Raw genomic sequence first — 25,177 nt, 5'->3', positions numbered from 1 at the left:
ACGGTTGCTGTGGTTGTGTCGCACCAGCCTTCTGACGCTTGTGGCTACATCGCTACATCATCAACACGGGCTCGACGCCCGTACATGCCCGCAGCGCGCGGCGGAGGTCTTGGCTCACCCAGTCCGCGTCGACGTGGGTGCGCTGCTGGTCTGCGTCCAGCAGCTGTTGCGGGGACTTGCCCGTGTAGTATGCGAGCCAGGCGCGCACGTCGCGTGCCGGGAGGGACTGGATTGTGTCCACAGAGTCGAGGGGCTTGTGTGAGCATGCGAGCACAGTAAAGGTGGTGGTTGGGCTGAGCGGACTACACCGCGAAGACAACACTGCGCCAGGCTGGGAACAGACACATCAAAGCACTGCCTCAGCGAGAACTTACCGGCAGGTGGCGGGGGACTGGCGCCCGCCCGTTCGTCACCGGCACGAGCGGTTCACCGAGATAGTAGTTGACGCGGTTCGTGTTCCTGCTGTCAGCCTTCTGAGCTTCCACTTCCGAGCTTGCATCCCCACTCCACCTACCTCGCCTGTATCTGGGCATACTCCTCCTCGAGGACGGTGACGGCGCGCATCAGCCGCTCATGCACGGTATGCTGCTGCTGCGTGAAAGCGGCAAGGCGGTTCTCGAGCGCGCGCGCGGCGTCCGGCCCCATCGGGATCTCGGGGATGACCTCGTCCCGACGTCCCGGCACGCCTGAGCCATGGCGCTCCGGCTCCTCTTTGACGGTGGGCGGTCTCGAGCGGCTGCGGTATCGCGAGCGCGAGCGTGCGGGCGCGAGGTTTTCGCCCGGTGCGCCCGGCGCGCCCGGCGCGGAGGGCTCGCGCGCGCGCGTTTGGCTGATGCTCCGCCGGCGCTCGGGGGACACGGAGGGCTCGCGATGGCCGAGCACTTCAGCGCGGAAGACGCGCGCAGAGCGGCGCGGCGACGGGTCGGAGCGCCGCATGCGCGCCGGGTCGACGCCGTGGTGCGCGATCGCGTTCGTAAAGTCCATTACTTTGGCGAGGCACGCGTCGTCGGCGTCGGCGGGCACGCCGCCGTGCTTCGTGTGCAGCTCGAGAATGCTGGGGTGGTCCTTGATTGCGTCGTGGGACAGGAGGTCTTCGGGGATCGGGATGGCGTCGTCGTTCGACATGGTCGACATGAGTGCAGGAGATGCTCGACGGAGAGCTGGCGGATGGCACAGAGTACGAGGATGAGGGACGCAGACTGAATGCGAGCCGAGGTGGTCGGAGTGGTTGAGGCACGGCGCTATACGTCATCTTGTTGGCATTCATCCGCCGAGTGCGCCGCATGCGGGATCAACAAACACATTGATGTGAGGCCATTTGATGAGGTCGACACAGCGCCTAAGTGTCATGGGCGATGAGTAAGTGGTGAGAGAGAGGATGGGGGCCGGAATGCTGGCATGGTAGATAAGGAGGGCAGGCGAGAGACATGGCCTCATTGCCCACGCTCGATACTCATGTAACGGATGAACGAAGTCCAGGCATCATACCTGTGGCACTACTAGCACCCCTCTCCCACACCATCACGACACTAGCCCATGTCTCTCCTCGGTATATCGGTATTCGGAGGCTGCCCGGATCAGCAACTGCTCCTCGAGCCATTGTCTCACCTCTGTTGATCGCCCATGAACGTGAGGATGTTGAGAGTTGCACGTGTAACCTTAGGGCTTGTCGCGACCTCTCGGTCCCACTTGCCCGCTTATGGTTCGCGACCCCACCCCGTCCGAGCCCAGACGCTCCGAGTACCCTCCAGCTCGTGGAATGCGCGATCGCCCCGGCGCCGTCTGCTAAAGCTGCTCACATCAGCAGAAGAGCAACATGAGCGATCGTCCTGTGGAGCACCCGCCAGGGAATCCTCCGGGCCCCGCGCACAAATAACCGACACCGCGGCACATGCCGCATGCAGGGCTCCCCCGCCGCCGCCGCCGCCGCCGCCATGCTTCGTCGCGCGCTCTCGTGCATTTAGCGTCTGCACGCCAAGCCATCTTGCGGGAAGCCTACGCCACTACGCCGTACGGCAGAGGCAGGCGCCTGGCGTGGACGCCCAATGGGTCGCGCGGTATTGGCTTGAATGCCGGACACCATGTGACGCGCTCCGGCCAAGAACTATCTCCGGCTACACATATAGCGATAGTGCGTCGCCTCTAATCCTCCTCCTCCAGCACCCGCAAACTTGGCCATGCCCTCCCTCCCACTCGTGTCGGGCGCCATCGACTGGCCTTTCCTCCTCGCTGTCGGTGGTGGCGCCGCCGCCCTCTGGCTCGCCTACTCCCTCTTCCACCTCCTGGTGCCCGAGGCGCGTCTCTCGAGCTCGTTCAAAAACCTCCCCGGCCCGCCCAACCCGCGCAACTGGACCCGCATCCTCGGGCACCAGTACGAGGCGCTGACGCGCGGGCCCGCGCTCACGTCCGAGGAGTGGCACGACAAGTATGGCCCCACGATCCGGCTCTCGCGCCCGTTCGGCCGCTCCGAGCTGTCCACTACCGACCCGGCCGCGCTCACGTTCATCTACCGTGCGACCGACGAACGCTTCGTCAAGTCCGAGGGCATGCGCCAGGCCATCTCGGCCAATGTCGGCGAGGGTGTTCTTTCCGTCGAGGGACACACGCACCGCCGGCACAGGCGTGTCCTAAACCCAGCGTTCGGGTGGCCCCAGATTGTGGAGTAAGTGTTCTGTAACTTGCACTTGGGGGTGTGCTGACGCAAGAATGGTCCCAAGCATGTGGCTTAAGGCGTACCAACTGCGCGACAAGATGGTCTCGAACATTACGGACGCGTGGGCCTCGCCGCCGGCCGACCCGCGCGACGTCGTGCCCGGCGCCCGCGTGCTCAACATGTTCAACGAGCTGAGCAACGCCGCGCTGGACATCATTGGGCTCGTGGCGATCGGGCACGACCTGGGCTCGCTGAGCGACGAGCCCAACGAGCTGCGCGACGGATACAACGACGTGCTGCGCGTCGGCTTCCAAACGGACATTTGGACGGTGCTGCGCTTCGCGCTGCCCATCACGCGCAAGATCCCGCTCGAGCGTACGCGCATCGTGCGCGCGGGGCGCGACGCCGTCGTGCGCTTCGGCCAGCGCGTCATCGACGAGAAGCGCCGCCTCCTCCTCAACATTGACCAGGGGCGGATCGAGAAGGGTACCGACGTCGGCAAGGACGTGCTGTCGCTCGTGATCAAGGCGAACGCGGCCGCCGACTTGCGCGACGACGAGCGCCTCAATGACACAGAGGTCATTGCGCAGATCGCCACGATGCTGTTTACGGGGCACGAGACGACGGGCACCGCAACGGCGTTCACGCTGCGCCACCTCTCGCTCAACCAGCGCTTCCAGGACAAGCTGCGCGCCGAGCTGCTCACGATCGACGTCGACGAGCCCGACTTCCAGGTCCTCGACAAGCTGCCGTACCTGCACGCGGTGGCGCGCGAGGGCCTCCGCTTCGAGACCCCCGTCCCGATCATGGGCCGCATCGCCACCGCCGACGTCGCCATCCCCCTCTCCATCCCCGTGCGCGGCCGCGACGGCAAGATGATCGACGTCGTGCAGCTCAAGAAGGGCGACCTCATCAATGCCCGTGAGTGACGCCAAGACGGCGCTGACGACAGCGTACCAGGCCGCTAACCGCCTCACTGATGTCTGGGGCGCCGACGCGCGCGAGTTCAACCCCGAGCGCTGGTTCCGCCCCAACATGCCCGCCAAGAAGATGCCGGGCGTCTGGGGCGAGATCGCGACATTCGGCGGCGGCCCGCACAACTGCATCGGCCACCGCATGGCCGTTGCTGAGATGAAGGTGCTCTTGTTCGTGCTCATTCGCAACTTCATCTTCTCACCCGCTCCGTCCGGCCCCGTGATCAAGCCCAAGTGGATGATCATCCAGCGCGCCATCGTCGAGGGTGAGGAGCACAAGGGTCCCAGCATGCCCCTGCTGGTTCGCCCAGTTGCGGAGTGAGCAGTGAGCCGTGCTGCAGTTCATCTGGAGTTTGTCGAGTTGTGCTTAGAATCTCTTGATAATCCAACGTTCGTTGTATATCCCGTATGCAGTCTGGTGACAAGTCGGCAAAGGTGACAGAATTCTATAGCAGCTGGCATAACCGGTTACATGGTAACTAACACCTCCTGTCGATGCCCCGCCGTGCCTCGTCGTTACGGTATTCGAACATGATCTGCACTCCGATGAAGAGGCAGGATGTTGCGAATGCCATGAAAGCCCACCCTTGCGGCGTCGTGACGAGTTGGTGGATGAGGTGCTGCATGCCGTCAAGACCCAGCACGAAGCCGACAAGGTTGGCTCCCATTAACAGCAGGATGTTGACCACACCACCCATCGCCGCGACGTGCCGGTACCACCACCTGTCGCCGTACTACTGTCAGCGAGTCCCGCGGCCGGCCGGCACTCACCTTCTTTTCCGGAACCAGGGCGCGGGCGGTGATTTCTGGGATGATGAAGAGCGTGACGAGCCAGCCCCACGCCAGCAGGCGGAAGCTGAGGTCATGCCACAGCGCGACGAACGTGAACACGAGGAACGTCGACAACACGACGCGCTTGGCGCCACCGGCAGGAATGTAGATGTACCTGTTGTCAATGGTGCCGCGACCGCATATCTCACCTCACAATCCACAGGTTGTAACTCCTGTGCCAGGAGCGCCAGAAGCCGAGGACCGAGTAGTTGTTGGCGACGCAGCGGACCATGTTCTCCGGTGCGTCGACGCCGTCGAACAGCGCCCACAGGCGGAAGTAGCGCCATGGGATGAGCAGCTTGAGCCAGACGATCACGAGGTTCCAGAAGCCGATCATGCTGAGCTGGGCAGGCGTCATGCCGACCCATGCGCGTGCGTCCTTGATTGCGACGACGTACATCGTGTGTATGATCGTCTCCATCGTGATCATGCAGAATGCAAATCGGAGGAGGTACTTGAGACGGTCGGATGTCGAGATGTCCAGCGGGCGCTGGAGCTGCCACACAAAGTCGTTGAATGACATTATCGGGCCTGCAATGTACAGCGGCGGATACAGCGTGTAGGCGAGATAGTTGACCGGGTTGTACTCGGCCTCGGGATGAGCTTGAGCTGCGCGCCCCCGCTGGTCCGTGGGAGGAGTCGACTGCGGTTGCGTGCGCCAGTGGTAGTCGAGGGCGAAGGACACGATGCGCAGCATTGTGATGTTGAACGTAATGTGCCAGCGAGGGTACGCGCCTTTGAGGTCGTCGAGTGATTTCAGCCCCGAGTGCAAGGCCCCGAAATGGTACCCGTCGAATTTCTCGTTGGCGAAGAGGATAAGCATGTTACCGACGATGACAACAAGTGGCCATGCGCGCTCGATGGCTGCGGGCTTTCGAGCCCGCGCAGCATAAAAGTTGGCACCGAGGATGGCCAGGACCTTGAACGCACTCACACCATGCAGCGCCACTAGCATGATCAGCGCAAAGATGACGATAAAGTTCGCGCGCGCCGACGCGCTCGTGAATCCGGCCTTGCGGATGAGGTGTGAGGGGAGGAGGAACGCTGCGGCGAGCGCGAGGAGTGAGGGAAATCCGGAGCGGAAGGTGCGATACTGCGGGTCGCTGTCGTCCACTTCTGGCAAGAACCACCATCCCAGAGAGAGTCTGTACGAGTAGTAGGGATAGTTGGGGTTGTGGGGCGAGCTGAGGTTGATTGGCGACCATACTAGGAGGGGTACGACGACGATGAATGCGAGGGTGTAGAACTTGAACTCGAGCGTGCGCCAGCGGCTGGGAGGGGGCTCGATCTCAGCGCGTCGCTTCGACCCCGGGATGTCGACGGTAAGCTCGGAGATGTAGTGCTTGCGCCCGTTGGCGCGCCTGTCCGCGCCCATCGTGAGGTGTGGTGGATCCGCCGTTTGGAAGTTGTGCTGGGGGATCATGGAGGGAGGAGAGGGGGGATGCGGGGAGGAGTCTGACGTTGCGGGGGGAATAGAGGAGGAGGTAGCGGTAGTGGGAGGGAGAGATGAGCGAAAGAGGGGAGGAGAAAGTGAAGGAGCGGTAGGAGAACGAGAGTGCGAGGTCGTGCGAGCTGACGCGGAAGAGACGGGGGCTTGGATGTCGGCCTTGGATCAGCGACGCACGATATAAGGCGAGGCGAGGGACATACCCGTGCACGGCGCATGGTCTTGCTTAGCAAAGGTAGATGAGCATGGCAGCGCTCTACGCTGAACGCTGAACGATGGATGGGTTGGTTAAGAAATGTCAGTCGACTGCAACGCGTGGAGGAGTCTCGGTGATGTCTATCGGGCCCCGGATGGAACGGACATCAACCCGCGTGGTGGAGGTAGTCCACTCCATCTCCAGGCCACCGCCGTCACGACACTGATTCATCACCGAGCCCCTCATCAAGTTCAGCAACTCCAAGTATTGCTCGATGGGGATGGGATGTACTACTGCATTGCGACGCCCAAGCCCCTCAAGACACTGAAGTCTCCCCCGCCGCATTCCTCCTGTCCACGTCGACTACTCCTCCCTGAACCACTCGCCAAGACTCCGATTCATTGATGCATGCGTGGTGGAACTTTTGTCCGTGCTGTTGTGCGAAGTGTACGATCTAGTGCAAGATGAGAGCAGGCTAAGCTAAATCTGCCGCCCGCCTGAGGAGGCAGTACTGGCCGTAGACGCGCTGCCGCTCACAGATACCGCCGGGGAGCCAGATCCAGCGGGCCCAGCCCCGCGAGCTCGCCGCGTCGAGGAACTCTGTACAGAACTCCGTCTCCCAAGCGGGGTCCGATATGTAGTCTGGCTCAGCCTTTGTTGGCGGGCGCGAAGGTAGATTGAGTGTGACGAGGTAGTTGCAAGTGTCGACCGGCACATACGTGCCGGGTTCGGCGCTGGCTTTGTTGTCTGCGTTGAAGCGACCGAGGTGGATGGCACGCGTCTCGGAGCGTGGCCACCAGCCAGCCGAGCTGCTGTTGTCCCAGTGGCGCGGCATCATGCCGTCGAACTCGCTCTTGATCCACTGCACGTCGATGCCCTTGGGGTACAAGAACGAGGAGGGGAAGCGGTGCCACTCGGCGCCGTAACATACGCGCAGCGGCTCCTCCAAGTCCTCGATGGGCGAGAGGTCCCACACGGGCTCGTCCTTGCGCTCGGCCGGAACGTGGACCGGCTCGTACCCCAGACCTTCGAGGACAGATGGGAGCGTCTTGTACTGGAAGTGGTTTGTGATGGCTGTCGGAGCGCCATAGAACTTGATTTGCCCCATGCTGCGGCCGAGGGAGAGCAACGATGGCACAATCACCGCCAGGAATGTGAACCAAGAGAACAGGTCCGACTGGGCCGCGCGGTACGGAGACTTGGTGGCCTTCACATACACGGTCTCCAACCAGCCACGGATGAGGAAAATAGAGACGCACGCGTTGAAGCACAGGAACGGATACGCCGGGAACATGAAGCGCTCCTCCTTGTGCGGCTGCAAGGTGAAGATCGCCAGCCAAATGTAAAAGGGAGCAAGCCGCACGACCATGAGAGTGTACGGGCTCGACTCTCCTTCCTTGGGCTTCATCTGCGTCTTGCCAAGGCGACGGAAGTCGTACTTGTAAGTTATGGCCAGCGCGGGCAGCGAGATGAGGGCGAGCGGGAGGAAGAAGTTGAAGTTGAGGAACAGATTCTTGAAGTAATATGAGAACGGTTCAGTGCCATAGAGGTCGGGGCCTTTGTCTCCAAACACATTGTAAAGGACAATGTTGAGCGAGGGGAAAGTGAGACGACCGTAGGCCCAGGAGTCAACCACGATAGCGGGGATGGCGACAACAGCTGCAGCCACGACGATAGCACCGAGAAGGGTGGTCAAGCGCTTCTGGCCCCAGAGCAGCTTCTGGTTGCCCTCCGCTGGGACAACCTCTCCAGCGGGAAGGAGAGCGTACTCGATGACAAAGGGGATGCCGAGAACGGCGGAGAACGGCCACCCGACTATTGCACCAACTGCGACGCAGAGCGTAGCAAAGAAGGCGCGGTTGACCCCGGTATTGGTCGAGGTGGCGGGGTGGAACCAGAACGAGGCGGCGAGCAGGTTGGCGTACATCGCAAAGCTGGATGGCAGGAACGCGACGCTGGCACTGAACATGCCGGCAGAAAGAGCCATGCCGAAAAATAGATAGCGGCCAACGCGCTCGTTGACGGCCTCGACCACGGCACGGAAAAACGCAGCCTCACATGCGCTCGAGATGGCGCCGAGGCACATGCGCAGGGCGAAGAACTGCTGCCGCTTGCCGAGGCTGAGCAACCAGGGGCCAAAGTACGCGAACGGCGCGTGCAGGAGCACGTAGAACCACGAGCGCACGCCGTACTGCGGTGACTGCTCCCATGTCTGGAAGCCGCTGTTGTGTGCAAAGTAGTGCAGCGGCTCGTAGAAGTTGAACACTGGAATCAGCGAGGAATGTCGAGCGGCTTACCCTCATCACAGTCAGAGATGATGGCGAACATGGCCGCCGTGGTGCGGATCAGGAGGAGGAGTCTCAGCGCCACGGAGAACGAGGGCACCATAGGGCCATTCTGCTGCCTGCTCGTTAGTTCCGTTTGCGTCTGCGCGAGAATGAGAGAGCCCCGACGGTGGACTTGGACGCCGGCTCGACCGATTTGGCCGAGAGGGTGCCCCTCGCCGCTCGGACGCTGCCTCATGTTCCATGTCGTGCACGGGTCTCAGCCATCGCGACTGCTCGGCGGTGGCATGTAACCAATCGCGGGGTCGAAATTGGGTAAGACAAGCGGTGGGCACGGTGAGAGCTGGAGCCAGTCCGTACGCCCATACCGTACGCCCACCTGCAGTCGCGCGGCCCCCGACACCCCGAGACAGATCACTCATCAAAACACACCTTCGAAGCTGGTCTTGCAGCACGCCCTGGTGGCGCCGCTTCCAGCCCTGCGGGGCGAGCGAGCCGAACTGGTCCTTCTCGGGCGCCTTCTGCTCGACAGGCTTGTTCGTGGGACGGCGGAACCGTACGGTCTCGACTCCTGGGCGGAACGACATGGCGACACGTTCAGCTCGACAGGAAGTACCGGCGACGACGAAAGAGAGCGAGGCAAGAAGGGAGATGGAGCGAAAGCTGCGAGGTGGTGGATGGAATGCTCCTATTTCCGTTCGCCCCAAGCGCCGACGTCGTCACTCGGCACGGAGATCAAGTGATGTCCACCAGGGCAATCTCGGCAACCGAAAAGTATTGCTGCAATATCTTGACATCTCTCCAAGCTCCCCCAGACACGACATCATGCGCTGGGCATTCTGGCGCAGCGCCGACGAGCCAGGGCCAAGCACGCCTCCTGTTGAGGAGGTGAAGGACGTGCCGAAGCTGTCGCGGTTCGAGCGCACGCTGCTCGACGAGGAGAAGGTGCAGGCGCCGCAGTACCCCACGTTCAAAGACGTGCCGACGTGCATGACATTGTTGTGAGTAAGCGATGCGGCCATGGAGGATGAGTGGGAGGAGCGCGATTTTGATGATCTCGCTCCGACCTAGACCAACTGAGCGAGCGCTGGTTCAAGTCCGCTAACCCCAGCGACGAGTTCTTCATGTGCGCAGCCCTCATGCCCCAAGTCCGCGCGGTGTACCGCTTCGGGCACCTCAAAGACTGCACGCCGAAATGGGACGACTTCAAGTACTGCATGAGCTTGAAGAGCGAGGACGAGGAGGAGCGGCGGCAGGCGTGGATCAAGCGGCGCGCCGAGTGGTGGGCGCACCGCCGCGTCGGTCCCAGCTCGGAGGACGTGTGGGAGGTGCGCGAGTGAGTGTGGCGGAACCCAGGGCCAGCGTTAGCCGAGGGGAAGCAGGACGGGACAGAAACTGATAGCAGGAAACCACTCGAGAACTTTCCCCCCTTGTATCCCGAATACGACCTCGACGACAATGATGGTGCTGCGGGCACCGTGTAAGCTTTCTATGTAACTCGTACATCACTCAGGACTGGCAGTTTGCAGTATGCTGAGGGATCTGTTTGACCGGTCCTACTGCTCCTGCTCCTCGACTCAGGCTATCCAGACGCGGACTGGTTGTATTTTCCCCTTACGACCACGGCCATCCGGACGAGAGAGGCGGCGCTGACTGCGGTAGCGCTGACTAAGAAGCGCAGGCGCACAACCTCGAGGGGCAGAAGCGTCGCAGGTTCGAGGTGGCGTACCACGGGTGTTGGCAGGGGTTACACAGCAATTTGGAGAGGAAGAGAGGACCACAATTTACAGGAAGAGGCCAAGGATACGCCGGAGGTTCGTACTCGTCCCTCTATCAATCTCGCCACGACGCGAGCCAGCCACACGCGCACCGTACATCCTGAGCTGCCATGTCTAGATGATCGCGAACAACTCGCGCGTGCGATACAACCTAGCGGCCGCAACAAGACACCACGCCACAAGAAGCATACACGACCCGAACACAATTGCGTGCGGGAAGCGCGCGAGCTGCTCGCCCGGGCTCCCGGCGCCGACGATGGCCCCGAAGATCGGGGGGCCGGTAAGCTGCGCGATCGACTGGACCACTGGTGTCAGCTGACCCTCCCCTTCCCCCTCCCCTTCCTGCCCCGCGTGCACGCACTCAACGCTTGCCCGATGAGCGTGCCCGCGTGGCGCGGGTCGCTCGCGGACGCGGTCACCATCGGGCCCTGGAGCGAGACGGGCGCGCCGCTCGCAAAGCCGTACAGGCAGCAGAGGGCGATGAGGGGCGCGGGTGTGTCCATTGCCAGCCAGGCGAAGGAGAGGACGGCCATGGCGCCGATGCCGACGAGCGCGACGTTGAATGTGCCGAGCATGTCGGCGGCGATGCCGGCTGCGAGGCGGCCGAAGGCGGATGCGCCGTTCGTAATCATTCTGGTGTTAGCGCCGCAAGAACGGTACGCACAAGAGGTAGGGCGCGAGGGGGCCCAGGCCGGCGAGCGCGCCGTACGTCCCGATGAAGGTGAGGAAGGAGAAGAAGCCGAAGACGAGGAAGGGGAAGGAGAGCGCGACGGCGGCGTAGGCCGGGTTGCGGAACTCGGCGAAGAGGAAGAAGGGGCCGGGGGGGCGGGGGGGCAAGCGGGTCTTTACGAGGAGGGCGGAGGCCGTGCCGAGCAGCGCCATGAGGAGGGCGATGAGGCGGCAGGTCCATGCGAAGCCGATGCGCGGCGGGAGGTTGGCGACGAGGAGGGGCCAGACGATCGCGCCCGCGCTGCTCCCCATCATGAGGATGCCGAAGGCGAGGCCGCGGCGGAGGAAGAACCACTGTCCGACGGCGCCCATCGGCACGATGAACATCAGGTCCATCCCCATCGCCATGAGGGTTGCGTGCACGAGGAAGATTTGGTAGTATTCCCTGCAGAAGGAGAGGAGTACGAAAGCGAGGACGAGGAGCACCGTCCCGCCCGCGAGGAGCGGGCGGCAGCCGTACCGGTCGAAGAGGGGGCCCGTGAACAGGCACATGGAGAAGCAGACGGCGGCTTGCGTCGAGCCGATCCACGCGATCGTGGACGCCGAGTATCCCTGTAACAAGTTTTGCGCGTAGTAAGACTGGAAGGCGCCGACGCTGCCCGCGAGTCCGAACGCGCAGATCGCGGCGCAGAAGCCGCCTGCGAGCACGAGCCATGCCTGGCGTCAGCGACGACGCTCCACGACGCACCTGCATCCCGCCGTCGGGGTAGACGATCTCCTCGCCCTCCTCGGTGACCTGTACGCCGACGAGCTCTTCGACATCCTCCTTCTCGGCCTCGGCCTCCGAAATACCCTCGGAGAACACGGACGCGTACCGCCGCAAACTCATTGTCGTGACGGTGCCGGCGCGTGCGCGGGCGCGGCGCTCCGTCCGAGTCTCTTGCCGGCTCATGTCGGGGAGGTTGACGAGGAACGCAGCGTCCGCAAAAGTACGGTTGCTGCGCTGGGAGAGGCGCGAGGCGTTGCGCGCCAGCTCCGAGAACCCGCTGCTCTCAGCCGCGTACACCGCCGCCCCGTCTTTGTGGATCGGGAGGGGCTCGCTCGTGGGCGCGGAGCCGCCGCGCGTGATTACACCACCAGCGCCGGCGCCGGCGGAGAACGCGCGTTGGCGCGCGCGCAAGTTCATGTTTGAGGGGCCGGCGACGCCGCTCGAGAACGACCCGCGCTGCTTCAGCGGCGGGGCGCCGTGCGAGGACGAGGCGGCGCGTTGTCGGCCCTTAGTGCCGGAAGTGGCGGAATGTTGGGATGAGGACGAGGCACGCCGCCGCGGCGGCCGCTTGCTGATGTCTGGGAGAGGGGCGGGGATGCCATGCTCGTGTTCGCTGTGCTCGTCTTCGCTCAGCTCCTCGATGACGGGCGGTGGGGAGACGGGTTGGGGTTTGGGGGGATAGGTGGGTGGCATGTTTGGGGGCGATGCCGCGGGGGATCTGCTCTGGATCAGAGAGTCTCAGTCAGTGCCCAGCGATGATGGATAAGGTCAGTGTGGACGAGAGATAGGGCGATGCGGGGATGTCAACAAGCGACGGTATGATTTTAATGGGTGATGAATTGAGCCGGTATACCGCTACTCACCGTGCCGTCATACATGCGGGATGATCGGCGATCAAAAGTCGGAGCTAGCCGAGGCCCGGCCGGTGACTCCTCTCAGGCCTCTGCCCCTGTTCCATACTCTACTGTAGATCTGGCCTTTAGGTGACATCAAAGCGAGCGCTGAGTCGTAGAGGAAATGTCCGCATCAAAGATCATATGCGTCATGGCCTGGCATACTAGCGTTGCATGGACGGTGCGAGCGCAACTGAGCAGCACCCCCCTCGAGATCACCACCCCCGCCGGGCGCAGTTGCGTGGGCGGTCGTGGTGTAGAGGTATCACGCTTCTTTCGGGAACAAAAGGCTGACCAATGCCATCCCGTGCTGACAAGGCGCATAAACTAGAAGAGGTCTTGGGTTCAATCCCCAACGATCGCCTTGCTTTTGAGGAGGGTGTGTTTTGATTGCTCGTGTTGGTTGGTCGCCGTGCGGGACAGGGAGTGAGTGGAAAGAGGCGGAAGAGAACGTCGGGTGGTGGGGTGTGGGCAGATAGAGTGGGGCAGGACGTCTGGGGGAGGCAAAGTGGGGCAGGCTTGAAATTGGGCAGAGTTGATATGAGTAGTTGTTAGTCAGAAGTGGGTCAAGTCGAGATATGCCCTCCGTTCCACCTGGACGGCATGCACAACGAAAGCCGTTGGAATCAGAGAGAGGTGCTTATCGTGTACACACACATACCAAGGCCCTCGATGCGTGAGAATGCGCAATTTCTGCGCTCGCACGATGCACCATCCGATCCTAATCCCCAGCTCAACGCACCCACCGCTTTCCAACTATGCATAGATCAAAACGCAACCGTACACAAACAGCACGCAGCAATACAAAAGATAAACTAGCCTAAATACCTCATCATCACTGGCCAGCCTCGCAGACAAGGTACGACGTCTGGCTCATGCGCTGGCTACTGGCCAGGATGATGGCTGCAGTCGGATCTCCGACCGTCTTGCGCAGCTCGGCGCCAACCGTCGGGTTGTGCCCCCGCGCAGCCAGGAGGCTCGATGCCTCGCGCTCGTGGTTGTACGCCGCCGAGCGGCGGCCACGGCCCATGACGACAAGAAGAGGGCGCCACATCCGCTCGTTGGCAGCGGCGCTCAGCGCCTGCTCGGCGTACTTGACCGCATCTGTGAGCGGCGTCGACGTCTCGATCGACGAGAAGACGATGCGCGACAGCGCACCCTCGTTCGAGGCGCCAGTGGCCGAGGTGTAGTACGTCCAGGCGACGTTGTCGGCCGTCTCGGACAGAACCCGGTTCTGGCGTTCCTCGAGTTTGGGCCCGCCAATGGTGAGCTGGTTAGAAAGGAGGGCAGCCTGGTGAACCTTGGCCGACTCGGACAGCTTGGTCTCGTCCTTGTCCTGGAGAGTGCCCGACTCGGAGCCAGAGTCAGAGACGTCGCTGTGAGTGATGCGGATGACGGTGGCGGAGACGTGGGCGTGGTGGCAGAGCTGGACCACAAGGCGGAGTGCGAGGCGGTCATCGGGGCCGCCAAAGAAGGGGAAGAAGACGTGCTGGCCAGACCCGGGAGGTGTGACATGCGCACCACCGAAACCGCGATCAATGAAGAGAGCAATGTCCGACGTGGCGCGTGCAAACAGGTTGCGGATGAAGTGGGTGTAGATGGGTGAACCGTCTGTGGCAAAGATGTTGTCGAACGGAGTAGTAGGAGCAGCGACCGTCGATGGGCCGGTGGACGAGCCAGGCTGGTCATCGTTGGTGAGAATGTCGCCCTGCGCCTGGGGGGAGTTGACAGTCCATGGGATGACAATGAGTTCCGAGTCGAGGTCCTGCGCATACTCTGCAACGGCTGCGGGGAAGCTCTCCTGGCCAACGATGGAGATGTGAGGCTTGATGTCCATGCCGCGGAGACGACCAAACTGCTTGTAGAGCTGGAGGGCGTCGTCGGTCAGCAGCAGCTGGTCCTTTTCGGCTGACTGCATGACGGAGAAGGTACGACCGGTGAGCTCGATGAGCTTGAGGGCATCAATGTGAACAGGTGCGTTGGCGCTGCCAGCAGCCCCAATCGAGTCGCGACCAGGAGTGGTCTCGCGGTCACTAGCACCGCTTTCTAGAGCAGCCTCAGCGGCCTTGACGCTACCATCAGGACGCTTGGCGTCGGCAGTTTCGGTGGCGGTGATTTGGGCGGCAACCTTGAGCTCAGGTTCGAGGAGTTGGGTGATGAACATGGTTGACGCGAGGTGCTCGAGCTTCTGGAGAACGACGAGAAGGCGGGTTGTGTATTCACGACCACCGGCGGCTCCACCAGCCGATGTAGCAAGGAAAGCCTCGCGCGCGGCGCGGTTCTTGGCCTCGTCCTTGAGGTCACCACCCGAACCCCTGGTGTGGTACTTGTAGGGGTAGATCCAGAGGGTGCAGGGTGTGGTGATAAAAGTGAGAACGACGGCAACAAGAACGAGCATGGAGAAGAGCTTTTCTTCGATGATGCCTGCCTCGAGACCGACGTTGAGGACGATGAGCTCGACAAGACCCTTGCAAGACATGAGCATGCCGATAGCGCCCGACTCGCGCCAAGAGTACTTGAGAAGCTTGGCCGTGGCAGCGCAGCCGACAAACTTGCCGGCGAAACCGATAACGCAAAGGAGAACCACATAGCCCCAGGCCTTGCCATCGGTGAGCGAACCGAGGTTGGTGTTGAGACCCGAAAGGGTAAAGTAGATGGGGAGGAAGAGCATGGTGACGAGATCTTCAATGCGCTCGGTGATACCAATAGCAAAGCCGCCCTCGTGAGGGATGATGAGACCAGCGATGAAACCACCAAAGATGGGGTGAACGCCAATGATACCAGTCATAAAGGACGAGATGAAAACGATCATGAGGGTGAGGGTCATGATGCCTGGGGTGGGGTGGCCGGTCTCGAGGGAACCAGAGCGCTTGACCGCCCAGTAGAACGCCTTGCGGATGGGCCAGAGCAGAAGGATTGACCATCCGACGGCGGCGAGGAGAATGTAGACAGAGGACACGCCAGAGCCCTGTCCCGAGAGGGCAAGAGTGAGAGCGAGCAGAACCCAGCCAACAACGTCGTTGCCGACGCCGGCGGACAGGACAATGACGCCAACCCTTGTGTCGAGAAGCTTTGTGGCGGTGAGAATGCGGCAAAGCACGGGGAAGGCGGTAATGGCCATGGAGACACAGATGAACAGAAGAAAGTGGCCGAACGAGACCTTGCTGTGGTCGACAAACTCGTCATAGACCGGGATTGCAATGGCCGAGCTAATGGCGAAGGGGAGGGCGATACCTGCAAAGGAGATGATGGCCGAGTTCCTGCCGTTGCGCTTGGCGACGGAGATGTCGACTTCAAGACCGACGACGAAGAGGAATAGGATCAGACCGATTGTGGAGACCAGGTTGAGGTATGGAATGGAGGGCTTTGGGAAGATGCTGTTTGAGAAGTTTGGGATGCGACCCATGGCAGTGGGGCCGAGGATGATGCCAGCGATGACCTCTGCGATGACTTTTGGCTGGTTCATAAACTTGAAGACCCATCCTAGGCTTAGGGTGAAGGCGGTGATGATGCAGAGCTGGACGATGAAGAGGGTGATGGGCTGGATGTAAGCGAGGAGGTTGAGATACTACTTGCATTTGAGGGGTCGACCATTACGGGGTTGTCGCCGTTGATGACGGTGGACTGGGGAGGTCAGTGACTGTCGCGCGTCGCTGGAGGCTCGAGCGCGAGAGCAAGAGGAGGAGAGACTCACCGAGATGGAGCGTCCTACGAGGACTGCATCTTGGAAAGTGTAGTGCATGTTGGCAATGTTGCCAGTCTGCGGCAAGTGATTGATTGGGAGATGAAGAGAGAGCGAGAGGAAAAGAGATGGTGAGATCTAGTCTAGTAGTAGTTGAGAGAGACGATGGCGCGACTGTACTCAAAAAGGCGCGTCCTGTGCAGGGGGAGGGAGGGAGGGGGAGGCCCGTGGGGTGGCGTGTAGTGCGCGTGTGGTGGAGAGAGCCAAACAGTCCCTCGAGTAACGTCGAGAGGCGGCGAGAGGCGGCGAGAGACGGCGAGAGGAACGGAGGATGAGTTGATCGAGATGACCAACGTGTTGCACCTCCGAGGTTAATCAAGAGTGATCAAGTGACGCCGTCTGATGTCCTGGAGTCACAGTCACAGGGGAAGATGCTTGAGGGCGGCGGGGCGGCTAAGGAGCGTAGAGCGTGGTATTCTAGAGTCTAGAGGGGGGATAGTGGCCAGAGTGAATAAGAGTGTCGAGTGTCGAGTGTTGCGCAAAGAGTAAAGAGATGCGGCGACGGTTGAGACGACGAGGACGACGACGACGACGACGAGGATGATAAGAAAAGCGAAGCGGTGCGGGAGACCAGAGGGGACAACCAGGGCATGTGTTGTGTGGCAACAGGGTCGGCAGTCGTCTCGCTAGGCATCTCAGCAGAGCATACCCCACGGCCTTCAGGGCAAGTCACACTCCGGCCAAGATCCTCTTCACCCTGAGTGCACTGTGGGTGGGTGGCGACTGGAACTCTATTCCATCCTCCTCTCTTTCTCTCTGTTGCTCACCACATCCCTCATGTCATCCAATCACTCACTCACTCACTCACGCAACGCGTACCTCCTCCTCCTCCTCGGTCCGCGTGACCGTGCCGTGTCCACCTCTCTCGCCAAACATTCACTAACATTGCTTTCTCTCCCTCGCTACCGCGCACAGTCCAGGTAGCGGTAGCCACCGGCAGCCAGGCCGCCAGATGATGCTGACGCGCGACGCGCCAGCTCAGATCTCACTCCCGCCTCTCCACTTCAATTGGTTGCAATCCCATTAATTCCCGCTGCTGTAATTATGCCTCATCCCCAACGACACCATACGTGTTCTCTTGATCTCTACGTTGATATCTTGAGGACGCGCCATGTGCGGCCATATGGTCCGGACGTGGCGATGCGGTCTCCGGATCATCGGAGCAGAGAAAGCAAAGCGTGAGCCACAGGCTCTGCGTCTTCATCTGATGCTACTGTACGCTGTCTCATAGATTGTAGAAGAGAGATTGATAGATGCTCGACCCATAAATCGTACATGATCATAGATGCACCACAGCATGACCTCAACTCCACCAACTGGTTCATCACGCATACGCCCCGTCATGGCTCCACCCAATCGTTCCTTCGGTCAAGAGTAATAATCACTGCGCCGACTATGAACGGGCCTGACTCAGTCTACAGATCTACAGAGGTGATGGAGACTGAGTCTGGAGGCTGGAGGCCTGGAGGTGTATTCCGTAAGATGGGGGGGGGGGGGGCCAGGAACCAACACGTGTCGAATAAAGTGGGGCAGACAGCGAAAAAGATGGGAGAGTGGGGCAGGATACTCCCACACACCTCCACCTTCGCGCCCCACTCATGCCACTCATTCCAACAACACGTCAACTGCCCTCTCCCACTGCTTCCTCCCTCCCTCCTCTCCTCTCTCTTCACCATCATCCTACCCACCATGGCCGACAACTCCGTCTCGCCCAACGCCGAGGCCATCATCAAGGCAGTGGACAGTACGTCTTCCTCCGCGCCGACTCTACTCTCCTCACTTCCACCCGTTCTTCCCTTCTACTCTCCTCTCGCCCTTTCACCTCTTCTTCTTCTCTCCTCTTCTTCCTCATCCTCTTCTCTTCTCCTCCTCTCCTTATCATTCTCTCCTTCTCTTCCCGTCCTCGCCTCCCCTCCTCCTCCTCTCCTCCTCCGACCCGCCTCAACACTAACCCCCAGTGTCAGAGGAAATGCAAAAGGTCGCAGTCAAGGTCGCCGTCGAAGCGCTGGCAAAGTACACCGTCGAGAAGGATGCGGCCATGATTATCAAAAAGGAGTTTGACCGGCTGTACAGCACGACCTGGCATTGTGTCGTGGGAAAGCAGTGAGTGGTAGCGGGAGGTTGTGAGGCGAATGGGGTGGGGGGGGGCAAGGCAAGGGGGAGGGGTGAGGATAGGGGGAGAGGAGGGAGAGCGCGTGGGAGGGAGGAAAGGAGAAGGGGGAGAGAGGGGGAATCGGAGGGAGAAGGCGCGAGAAGAGACGGGCGCGCCGAGTAGCACGCGAGGGCGCGGGGCGTGGGAGCTAGGGCGGAGCGCAGGTAGGAAGGAGACGAAGGTGGTGGTTCTCCCCCGGCGTTGGCGTCTCCATCGCTGGCTGCAGCTAGACTTGCGGTCGTCCCGCTCCCCCGAAAAAATCCCCCTTTCAAGTTTTGCAGTGATCTTCGCTGACACCAGCTTCGGGAGCTTCGTGACCCACGGTGCGTCCGCGCGTGCGGCGACGCCCCACGCTGACGCCAGAAACCAAGAACTTTATCTACTTCTACCTCGGCCCCATCGCCGTCCTGCTCTGGAAGACGTCCTAGACCTTCTCTGTCTCCGCTTCGATTCTCGGGCTCGTGTAATAGAGGGATGCCAGCCCTGCTGTGGTAATGTCGGTTACAGTGTTGCCAATGATGTTGGGCACTGGTGTAGAGAGTGTATGCCGCCGAAAGAGCTCTATCTAACTGCATTGTGTTTCACCACACTCAACCAGCCCAACATCCTCAGCGCTCCGCCCACATCAGCCGCCAGCTGCCAGCCCATATCGCCCCCGCCGCAATGACGCGCGCCATATATCAAAACATACGAGGTCTATCTGTGCCTCTCACGCTCTCCTGGCCCACCGCTACACACCACGCCCTCCGCTGCGATACTATGTCCTCGAGAGGTTCTGGTACTGCGTCGTCGTCGTCTCGTACTCCTTGACGAACAGGCGCTTCTGCTCCTTGATCATCCACCTGCTGTCAGCGTGTCATCTTCGCCTGCAACCCCCAGCCGACGCACTTCATGATGTCGTTGATGTATTCGCGGAGAATGTTGAGCGACTCGGGGTCAATGTTCGTGTACGCAATAAATGGCCCAAAGTTGACTGCCATCAGCACCGAACATTGAAGCCAGCTCACCAAAGAGACGCAGGAGGTGTTCGGCGCCGTAAATCTCAGACATGGGCTTGCCATTCGCCGCGCGCCGCTGCTCCACATATTGTGCCCGCTCAAAGCGGTACAGCAGGTTGTTGCCCAGCGCCTTGTCAAAGTACAGCGTGATGCCCGCGATGATCTCACTCAACAGCGCCGTCGCGCGTCTGGCATCAGCACACCGGCACGCCTTCGCCCGACGACTCACGTTGTGCGCTCCTTCTTCGACTGCATCACATACTCGCGGTACTCCTCCAGCAGCTTGCGCACATGTGGCTTGCGCGGGAGCGTCACGAGCTGGTTGTTCTTGGTCACGTTCTCCCAGTCGTCGACGAGCTGCAGCTTGAGCTGGTCCGGAATCACAATCTTGACCTCGGGTCTCTTAAGGAACTCGGTCTCCTGTGCGTCAGCGCCACTATCACTGCAGCGTACAGTCTCCAGCCCCGTATCCCGCCCGCGCTTCCGACTCCCCTCGCCCTTCTTCGGCCCCTTGTCCTTGCCCTTGGCCTCGACCGCGCCGACCGCCACTGGGCGGTTCTTCTTCGTCTGCGCCTCGAGCAGCGCCCGGCGCTTCGCGAACCCCGACTCGTTCAGCTTGAGCAGCCGCACTTCTGGCACCCATTCGTCCCATCTGCGATCAGCGATGCACAAGCCAAAAAAAAGAGGAAAATCGCTGCTGATCGGATGTGATGTGGGCTCGTACTCACGTCTGCTTCCATCCCTTGTAGTGGATAAAGTAGTGCGGCCCCGTCGTTCCGAGAAGCGTGTTGGACTCGTTCCAGTTCTCAGCGAGGAGGATCTGCGGCGTGAAGATAAGGGTGCGAGGTGGGGCGGGCGAGCGTCAGCATCTAGGTCCATTACTCCGCACAGCCCGTGATCCCCGCCGCTGGACCACACACAAAGCTGCGCGTGGCCGACGTTGACGTTTCAGAGGACTTACGCGGGCTTCGTACAGCAGCGGGCCGTGGTATGCGAGCACATACTCGTCCGTCGTGAACGAGTTTGGCTGGTGCTGGGCGTTGTTCTGCTGCGCCATCGTGGACGTCTATGCGCGTAAAACTTGCCGGAAAATCACGCGGCAATGGCTGGGTACGTGTAGTGCGACTGCGGTGAGCGTGCGCGCGCGGAGTGGGGGGCAGGCGCGCGATATCGGCGCTGCGTATACTCACGAGATGCGGAAGAGATATATATCTCGCAAGCCAGCGTCGAGGGACGGCGCGCGATGAAGAAGAGGGGAAGATGAAGGGCTTTGTTCTCTTCGTGCGCTCGAGGGCCGAGGAGACGGATAGGCGCGGTAAGTGGAGGAGGAAGCGGTGATGGGGAAGTCACAACAAGCGATGTGGACGCGTCAGGGGACCGGGCTAATCTCGTGGAGCGCGGCGCGTGTTTGCAGAAACCTGGCGCGTGAGCAATGTAATAATACGCGTCAATGGGGGCAGCGGAGACGGTCAGCAACGTACGTTGTGGTAATGGCGACGGATGTCAGTGGAGAGGGGGTCAGTGGTGGTGGATGATGGATTCTCGAGGGAACGAGTGAAGGCACTGCTGGGACCGCGGAAGTATTTTTGGATTGTGGATTGGAAGCCTTCCTGGGTGGGTGTTTGGTTAGGCTGGCCACGTGCTTACAGGGAGTATCGATTATACTGCGGCGACAGTGGTGCTTTTCACCCCTACTTGCATTCGACGACCGACTCGATGTCGACGTTGCCCCCTCCTTCATCGACACGGTGAACGCCAGGAAGCCACTCGCGTGTACCAGCAACCCACACCGCGTCTCCTAGACGCACGCGGACGCCTGTCCAGTCTTTCTGGGAGCTCCCGCGGGATCCACTGATCACGCTTGCGGCGACTTGGGTAAGTGGGAACTTGCCCGGCGACCGTAGCCTCCAGCCCGTGGCCACTGGCCAGCGGTCATGCAGGCTACAGACTAGGGGCGCCTGTGTATGCTCTGCATGGTGTGGGCGTGCGCGTGCCCCTCCGCCGGCGGCATGTATGAACCTCCGAGCCCCGGATCAGCTGCTGACATATCCTGTTGCCACGCGCTGTTCCGTGTACGCGTTCCCGTCTCGATCGCAGCGCGAGCAGTCGCACCAAGGGCGCACGCGCAGCCGTCCCCTCGTGCGGGCTCATCGAGATACCTTTGTGTAGGCTCACGAGACACTTCCGTGCGAAGAAACACCTCAAGTAGGTTAAAGTGAAACAGGCCGCGATGAACGGACACCAAGCCGGTCCCAAGAAGCCTTCGGTGGGTTTTTGCTTCCTGCTCTTGTCGGGCCTCTTTTCCTCTCTCTGCACGGTTCACGGCGCTCTGTTGCTTGGTGTGGCGCGCTGCTTCGATTGGAAACGCGCTGCCTCATGAACGTCGCCTCCACCCCCTCGGCCCTCCCTGGATGGCAAGGCTGCATTCTTTGGGCGCTTTGTGCCGCGTTATGTGGCGCCGTTTCTCGAAACGTGTTGTGATGAGGGCTGGGCCTTTTGGGCGGCCATGCGCGGTCCGAGGCGACTGGGCTGCTCGAGACATGATCCACTGATGGCCATGGAGACATGCAATCCTCCCCACCCCTCATCCTTCTGTGATCCGTGACAGCTACATATGGCACTACACCTCTTCATCTGTGGTCACCACACCTTCCTTTTCTCTGAACGCATTATGACTCAAACTGACATGAAGGGCCCATACGGCCAGCCCGTGGCTCCCAACCTCTCGGTCCGACACCTCTGCCCGAACTGCCGAACCGATCCACCACACATCGTCGAGGAGTACAGTCACGGCGACCTCGTCTGCGCCGACTGTGGCACTATTCTTGGTGATCGCATTGTCGACACCCGATCAGAGTGTGAGTTGCTCTTCAAGTACCGCGCTGACCCCAGGGCGTGTAAGTGGCGCGCGACCACTGAATCTCCACCTGCTAACTCCCACAGACGTTTGCTGGTGATGAGGGCGGCGACGACCCGTCGCGTGTCGGTGGGCCGTCAAATCCTCTCCTTGGCAACGCCTCGCTGGACACGATCATCTCTGGACGTGACGGACGTACTGGCATGTCCAAGGACCTGATGCGCGCGCAGAACAGAGCCAACCAGCAGTCGGCGACTGGTGGTGGCAAGTCGAACGCGCTCCAGCTTCAGTCTGCTTTTGCGCGCATCTCTGAGAAGACGGACGCCATGCAGCTGCCTCGCAAGGTGACCGAGATTGCCCAACATGCGTACAAGATTGGAGACGAGCAGCGCATCTCGCGCGGTCGCAACGACGATGCGCTGATTGCCGCGTCGATTGTCTTCGCGACGCGTATGGCTGGGGCTCAGCGCTCGTTTACCGAGGTCTGCAAGGTCACACGAGTGTCCAAGTCCGAGCTCGGACGCGTCTTCAAACTTCTGAAGTCGGCGATCGACAAGACCGGTACCGCACCCAAGGGCAACACGAATACGAGTGATGTGGTGGAGAGTCTGCTTGGGCGTTTCTCCAACTACCTCGACCTTGGGGTCATGATCCACAACTCGTCCAAGCACATTGCGCCCTTGGCGATGCGGCTGCCGACGATTGATGGTCGCACGCCTAACGCAATTGCAGCGGGCGTCCTGTTCTTTACGACGACATTGATGGAGAAACAAACGACGTCGAAGGAGATTGCCGGGATCTCAAACGTGTCAGAGTCGACCATCAAAATGTGCGTGCCTCGGAATGTGATTGAGCTTGAGAGTGGAGTTGGAGTTGAGCGCTGACGTAACAGGATCTGCAAGAAAGTTGCGGAGGAGCTCGATCAAGTCATCAAGCCCGAGTGGGTGAGTACTCATGACAACATTGTGGAGGGGAGTGTGGAATGTGGGGAGGTTTATTTTGGGGCATGAGAAGTCGATTCGGGCGAGTGGAGCAAACTCGAGCTGCTCTGCTTCGTCGAGAGTTGGGTGGCAACCCTGCTGTGGCCGATCTGTCGATCCGTTGGATGCGGCGACGGCGTAGGGCCTGGATGTGACTGACGTTATCAGAAGGAACAATTCCCGAAGGGCTACAAGGACGTCGAGTCTCTGGGTAGCAAGAACTTGCGTGCGGCAGTGCAGACGTCTCGAGCTGGCACCCCGGCTCAGAGCGGGGCCAACACGCCTGCGCCGTCCACTTAGTCGTCTGGTGAACATGGGCTAGCTGGTAACTGGGGTTGAGTCCAACATCAACGTCGAAATTCGATTCTGGCGCGCGGGTGACGGTGAGGCCTGGGATCCAGTTGTTGGGTTGGGTGCGTGGGTATGCCAAGTCGCAACACTGTTCCTGGGCTGGCTATCATTTCTCTCGCTTGCGCACGTGGGTGACGAGGGATCTATCTTTTGATCCTTGGAACAGCATGGCCACCTTTGAGCCCGAGTGACGGTTTAGATTCACTATGATGCTATGGATGCGGTGTCGCCGGCCTCGAGCGCCAAGGTAGCATTCCGCACAGACAATCGCAGAGACAAGGACTGGGCCCGCGCTGGGGACATGGGACAATTGAACAAAGTTGGGGAGCAAGAGTGCCGTGGGCGTTTGTGCCTCTGTCTTGAAATTGTCTGACGTCCTTGATGAGACGCTGAGACATGGAACGTAAGAGGGTTAATGAAGTGCAGGTGGGGTACATGGAGGGTGAGGTCGAGGGGTCGCAAGGTGAGTGGAATTGCAATCACTTCCCGCCGGCACTGCATCCATGGCCCATGGGCCCAGTCTGGCCCGTGTGTGGCATCTGGCATCTGGGCCTGGTTGGCTATCAGCCTCGGCTGAGGCAGCGTGCAGAGTGCAGCGTGCAGCGTGCGCGCAAGAGGCGTTGGGCGACGGTATGAGGCTTCGTTCGGAGGGTTCGGGACCCGCGGGGCTGCTCTCCCATGGCATGGTGTCGATGGCAAGATGGCAAGAGGCAGCGGGAGAATTACCGAGAATTAAGCAGAAGAGTGCCTGAGTTGTAGCGGCAAGTGACATAGCCAAGGGTCCATGACGTCAGTCATCGACGTCATGCCATCACCGGATCACCGGATCAAGGCTGTCTCTGCATCTGCAAGAGGCCAGAACGACAACGCCAATGTTAATGAATGCCTGAGACATGGCGCCTGCTCTGGACCACAACTCGGGCTGCAGGCGCGCAGGCGACAGCGCTCTCGCTCTCGCAACTCGCAGCGTTGATCAACCTCGTCGCTGGTCGCGCTGGTCGCTGACACAGGCGAGCAGTCCAGCTTGCATACTTGGAAACCTAGAGCAGGTCTTAGCCCGCCTCGCCTCGCCAGATTGCCACCTGACTTGGTCACACGCAGCAGCAACACTTGACCTCGTTCACGCGGGCGGACAGATAGATAGGGGCCAGATGCCATGAGCCATTAACGATGTGCATAACCTACGCATGTACGAGATTTACATCATAGCCACCATCAGCCGGTGCGCCGCGGGCCAGTGCGTGCCCGACCGTGCTGCGAGTCACAGGCCCGCAGTGGAATGCGCCAGGCATGGCCCTGATGCGGCTGCTGCATGCGCGTTGCTGCGGTGCGCGCATGAGCGAGGCGAGCGCGGGAGCAAGGGGAGAGTACAGAAGAGCACGGCAAGAGGGCAAGGCGTAAAGCCAAGCAAATGGAAGAGCGTCAGAGCTCAGGATTCAGTCTTGACGGCTTGACGCTCTGCGGCCTTACGGGAATGGACACACGTACTGCGGCCGGGAGCCGAGATGGTCGCGGGCTCGCGGGCTCGCGGGCTCGCGGGCTGCCTCGAGGCTCAAGGCTCAGGCGCGCAAGCCACGCCTCAAGCCCCCGGGCTGCCGGAGC

The 25,177-nt window shown here is 60.9% G+C and overlaps 10 protein-coding genes across 10 annotated transcripts; 4 read left to right on the top strand and 6 right to left on the bottom strand.

The window, feature by feature from the left end:
• Positions 1-359: 359 nt before the first annotated feature.
• Positions 360-1,134, bottom strand: COLE_01514 (uncharacterized protein; the record flags this gene model as incomplete). Its single annotated transcript, XM_018419579.2, has 2 exons — positions 360-459; positions 515-1,134. 2 exons carry the CDS (start codon positions 1,132-1,134, stop codon positions 360-362), a joined length of 720 nt encoding a protein of 239 aa, XP_018276980.1.
• Positions 1,135-2,177: 1,043 nt separating this feature from the next.
• Positions 2,178-3,949, top strand: COLE_01513 (uncharacterized protein; the record flags this gene model as incomplete). Its single annotated transcript, XM_018420939.2, has 3 exons — positions 2,178-2,662; positions 2,706-3,574; positions 3,606-3,949. 3 exons carry the CDS (start codon positions 2,178-2,180, stop codon positions 3,947-3,949), a joined length of 1,698 nt encoding a protein of 565 aa, XP_018276981.1.
• A 157-nt stretch (positions 3,950-4,106) lies between these two features.
• On the bottom strand, positions 4,107-5,833 carry COLE_01512 (uncharacterized protein; the record flags this gene model as incomplete). Its single annotated transcript, XM_018420475.1, has 3 exons — positions 4,107-4,361; positions 4,399-4,573; positions 4,608-5,833. 3 exons carry the CDS (start codon positions 5,831-5,833, stop codon positions 4,107-4,109), a joined length of 1,656 nt encoding a protein of 551 aa, XP_018276982.1.
• Positions 5,834-6,576: 743 nt separating this feature from the next.
• COLE_01511 (uncharacterized protein) lies at positions 6,577-8,973 on the bottom strand (the record flags this gene model as incomplete). Its single annotated transcript, XM_018421489.2, has 3 exons — positions 6,577-8,366; positions 8,399-8,505; positions 8,819-8,973. 3 exons carry the CDS (start codon positions 8,971-8,973, stop codon positions 6,577-6,579), a joined length of 2,052 nt encoding a protein of 683 aa, XP_018276983.1.
• A 238-nt stretch (positions 8,974-9,211) lies between these two features.
• Positions 9,212-9,870, top strand: COLE_01510 (uncharacterized protein; the record flags this gene model as incomplete). The annotated part of the gene is made up of 3 exons (XM_018420940.2): positions 9,212-9,387; positions 9,498-9,722; positions 9,792-9,870. 3 exons carry the CDS (start codon positions 9,212-9,214, stop codon positions 9,868-9,870), a joined length of 480 nt encoding a protein of 159 aa, XP_018276984.1.
• Positions 9,871-10,278: 408 nt separating this feature from the next.
• On the bottom strand, positions 10,279-11,722 carry COLE_01509 (uncharacterized protein; the record flags this gene model as incomplete). The annotated part of the gene is made up of 4 exons (XM_018420476.1): positions 10,279-10,469; positions 10,526-10,797; positions 10,829-11,550; positions 11,582-11,722. The coding sequence occupies 4 exons, from the start codon at positions 11,720-11,722 to the stop codon at positions 10,279-10,281; spliced, it is 1,326 nt and encodes a 441-aa protein (XP_018276985.1).
• Positions 11,723-13,330: 1,608 nt separating this feature from the next.
• Positions 13,331-16,237, bottom strand: COLE_01508 (uncharacterized protein; the record flags this gene model as incomplete). The annotated part of the gene is made up of 3 exons (XM_018419580.2): positions 13,331-16,036; positions 16,072-16,119; positions 16,190-16,237. 3 exons carry the CDS (start codon positions 16,235-16,237, stop codon positions 13,331-13,333), a joined length of 2,802 nt encoding a protein of 933 aa, XP_018276986.1.
• A 1,545-nt stretch (positions 16,238-17,782) lies between these two features.
• COLE_01507 (uncharacterized protein) lies at positions 17,783-18,817 on the top strand (the record flags this gene model as incomplete). Its single annotated transcript, XM_018423889.2, has 4 exons — positions 17,783-17,981; positions 18,196-18,340; positions 18,690-18,712; positions 18,753-18,817. The coding sequence occupies 4 exons, from the start codon at positions 17,783-17,785 to the stop codon at positions 18,815-18,817; spliced, it is 432 nt and encodes a 143-aa protein (XP_018276987.1).
• A 329-nt stretch (positions 18,818-19,146) lies between these two features.
• On the bottom strand, positions 19,147-20,444 carry COLE_01506 (uncharacterized protein; the record flags this gene model as incomplete). Its single annotated transcript, XM_018423890.2, has 7 exons — positions 19,147-19,231; positions 19,278-19,362; positions 19,397-19,575; positions 19,617-19,807; positions 19,841-20,039; positions 20,116-20,207; positions 20,349-20,444. 7 exons carry the CDS (start codon positions 20,442-20,444, stop codon positions 19,147-19,149), a joined length of 927 nt encoding a protein of 308 aa, XP_018276988.1.
• A 1,629-nt stretch (positions 20,445-22,073) lies between these two features.
• Positions 22,074-23,524, top strand: COLE_01505 (uncharacterized protein; the record flags this gene model as incomplete). The annotated part of the gene is made up of 4 exons (XM_065626151.1): positions 22,074-22,250; positions 22,331-23,073; positions 23,137-23,188; positions 23,393-23,524. 4 exons carry the CDS (start codon positions 22,074-22,076, stop codon positions 23,522-23,524), a joined length of 1,104 nt encoding a protein of 367 aa, XP_065482645.1.
• Between the last annotated feature and the right edge of the window lie 1,653 nt (positions 23,525-25,177).

Source organism: Cutaneotrichosporon oleaginosum (genome assembly GCF_008065305.1).
Source record: "Cutaneotrichosporon oleaginosum strain ATCC 20508 chromosome Unknown ATCC20508_contig01, whole genome shotgun sequence".
NCBI lineage: Eukaryota > Fungi > Basidiomycota > Tremellomycetes > Trichosporonales > Trichosporonaceae > Cutaneotrichosporon > Cutaneotrichosporon oleaginosum.
The sequence above is the reverse complement of the archived record's forward strand: the minus strand, read 5'-3'. Positions and strand labels throughout refer to the sequence as shown.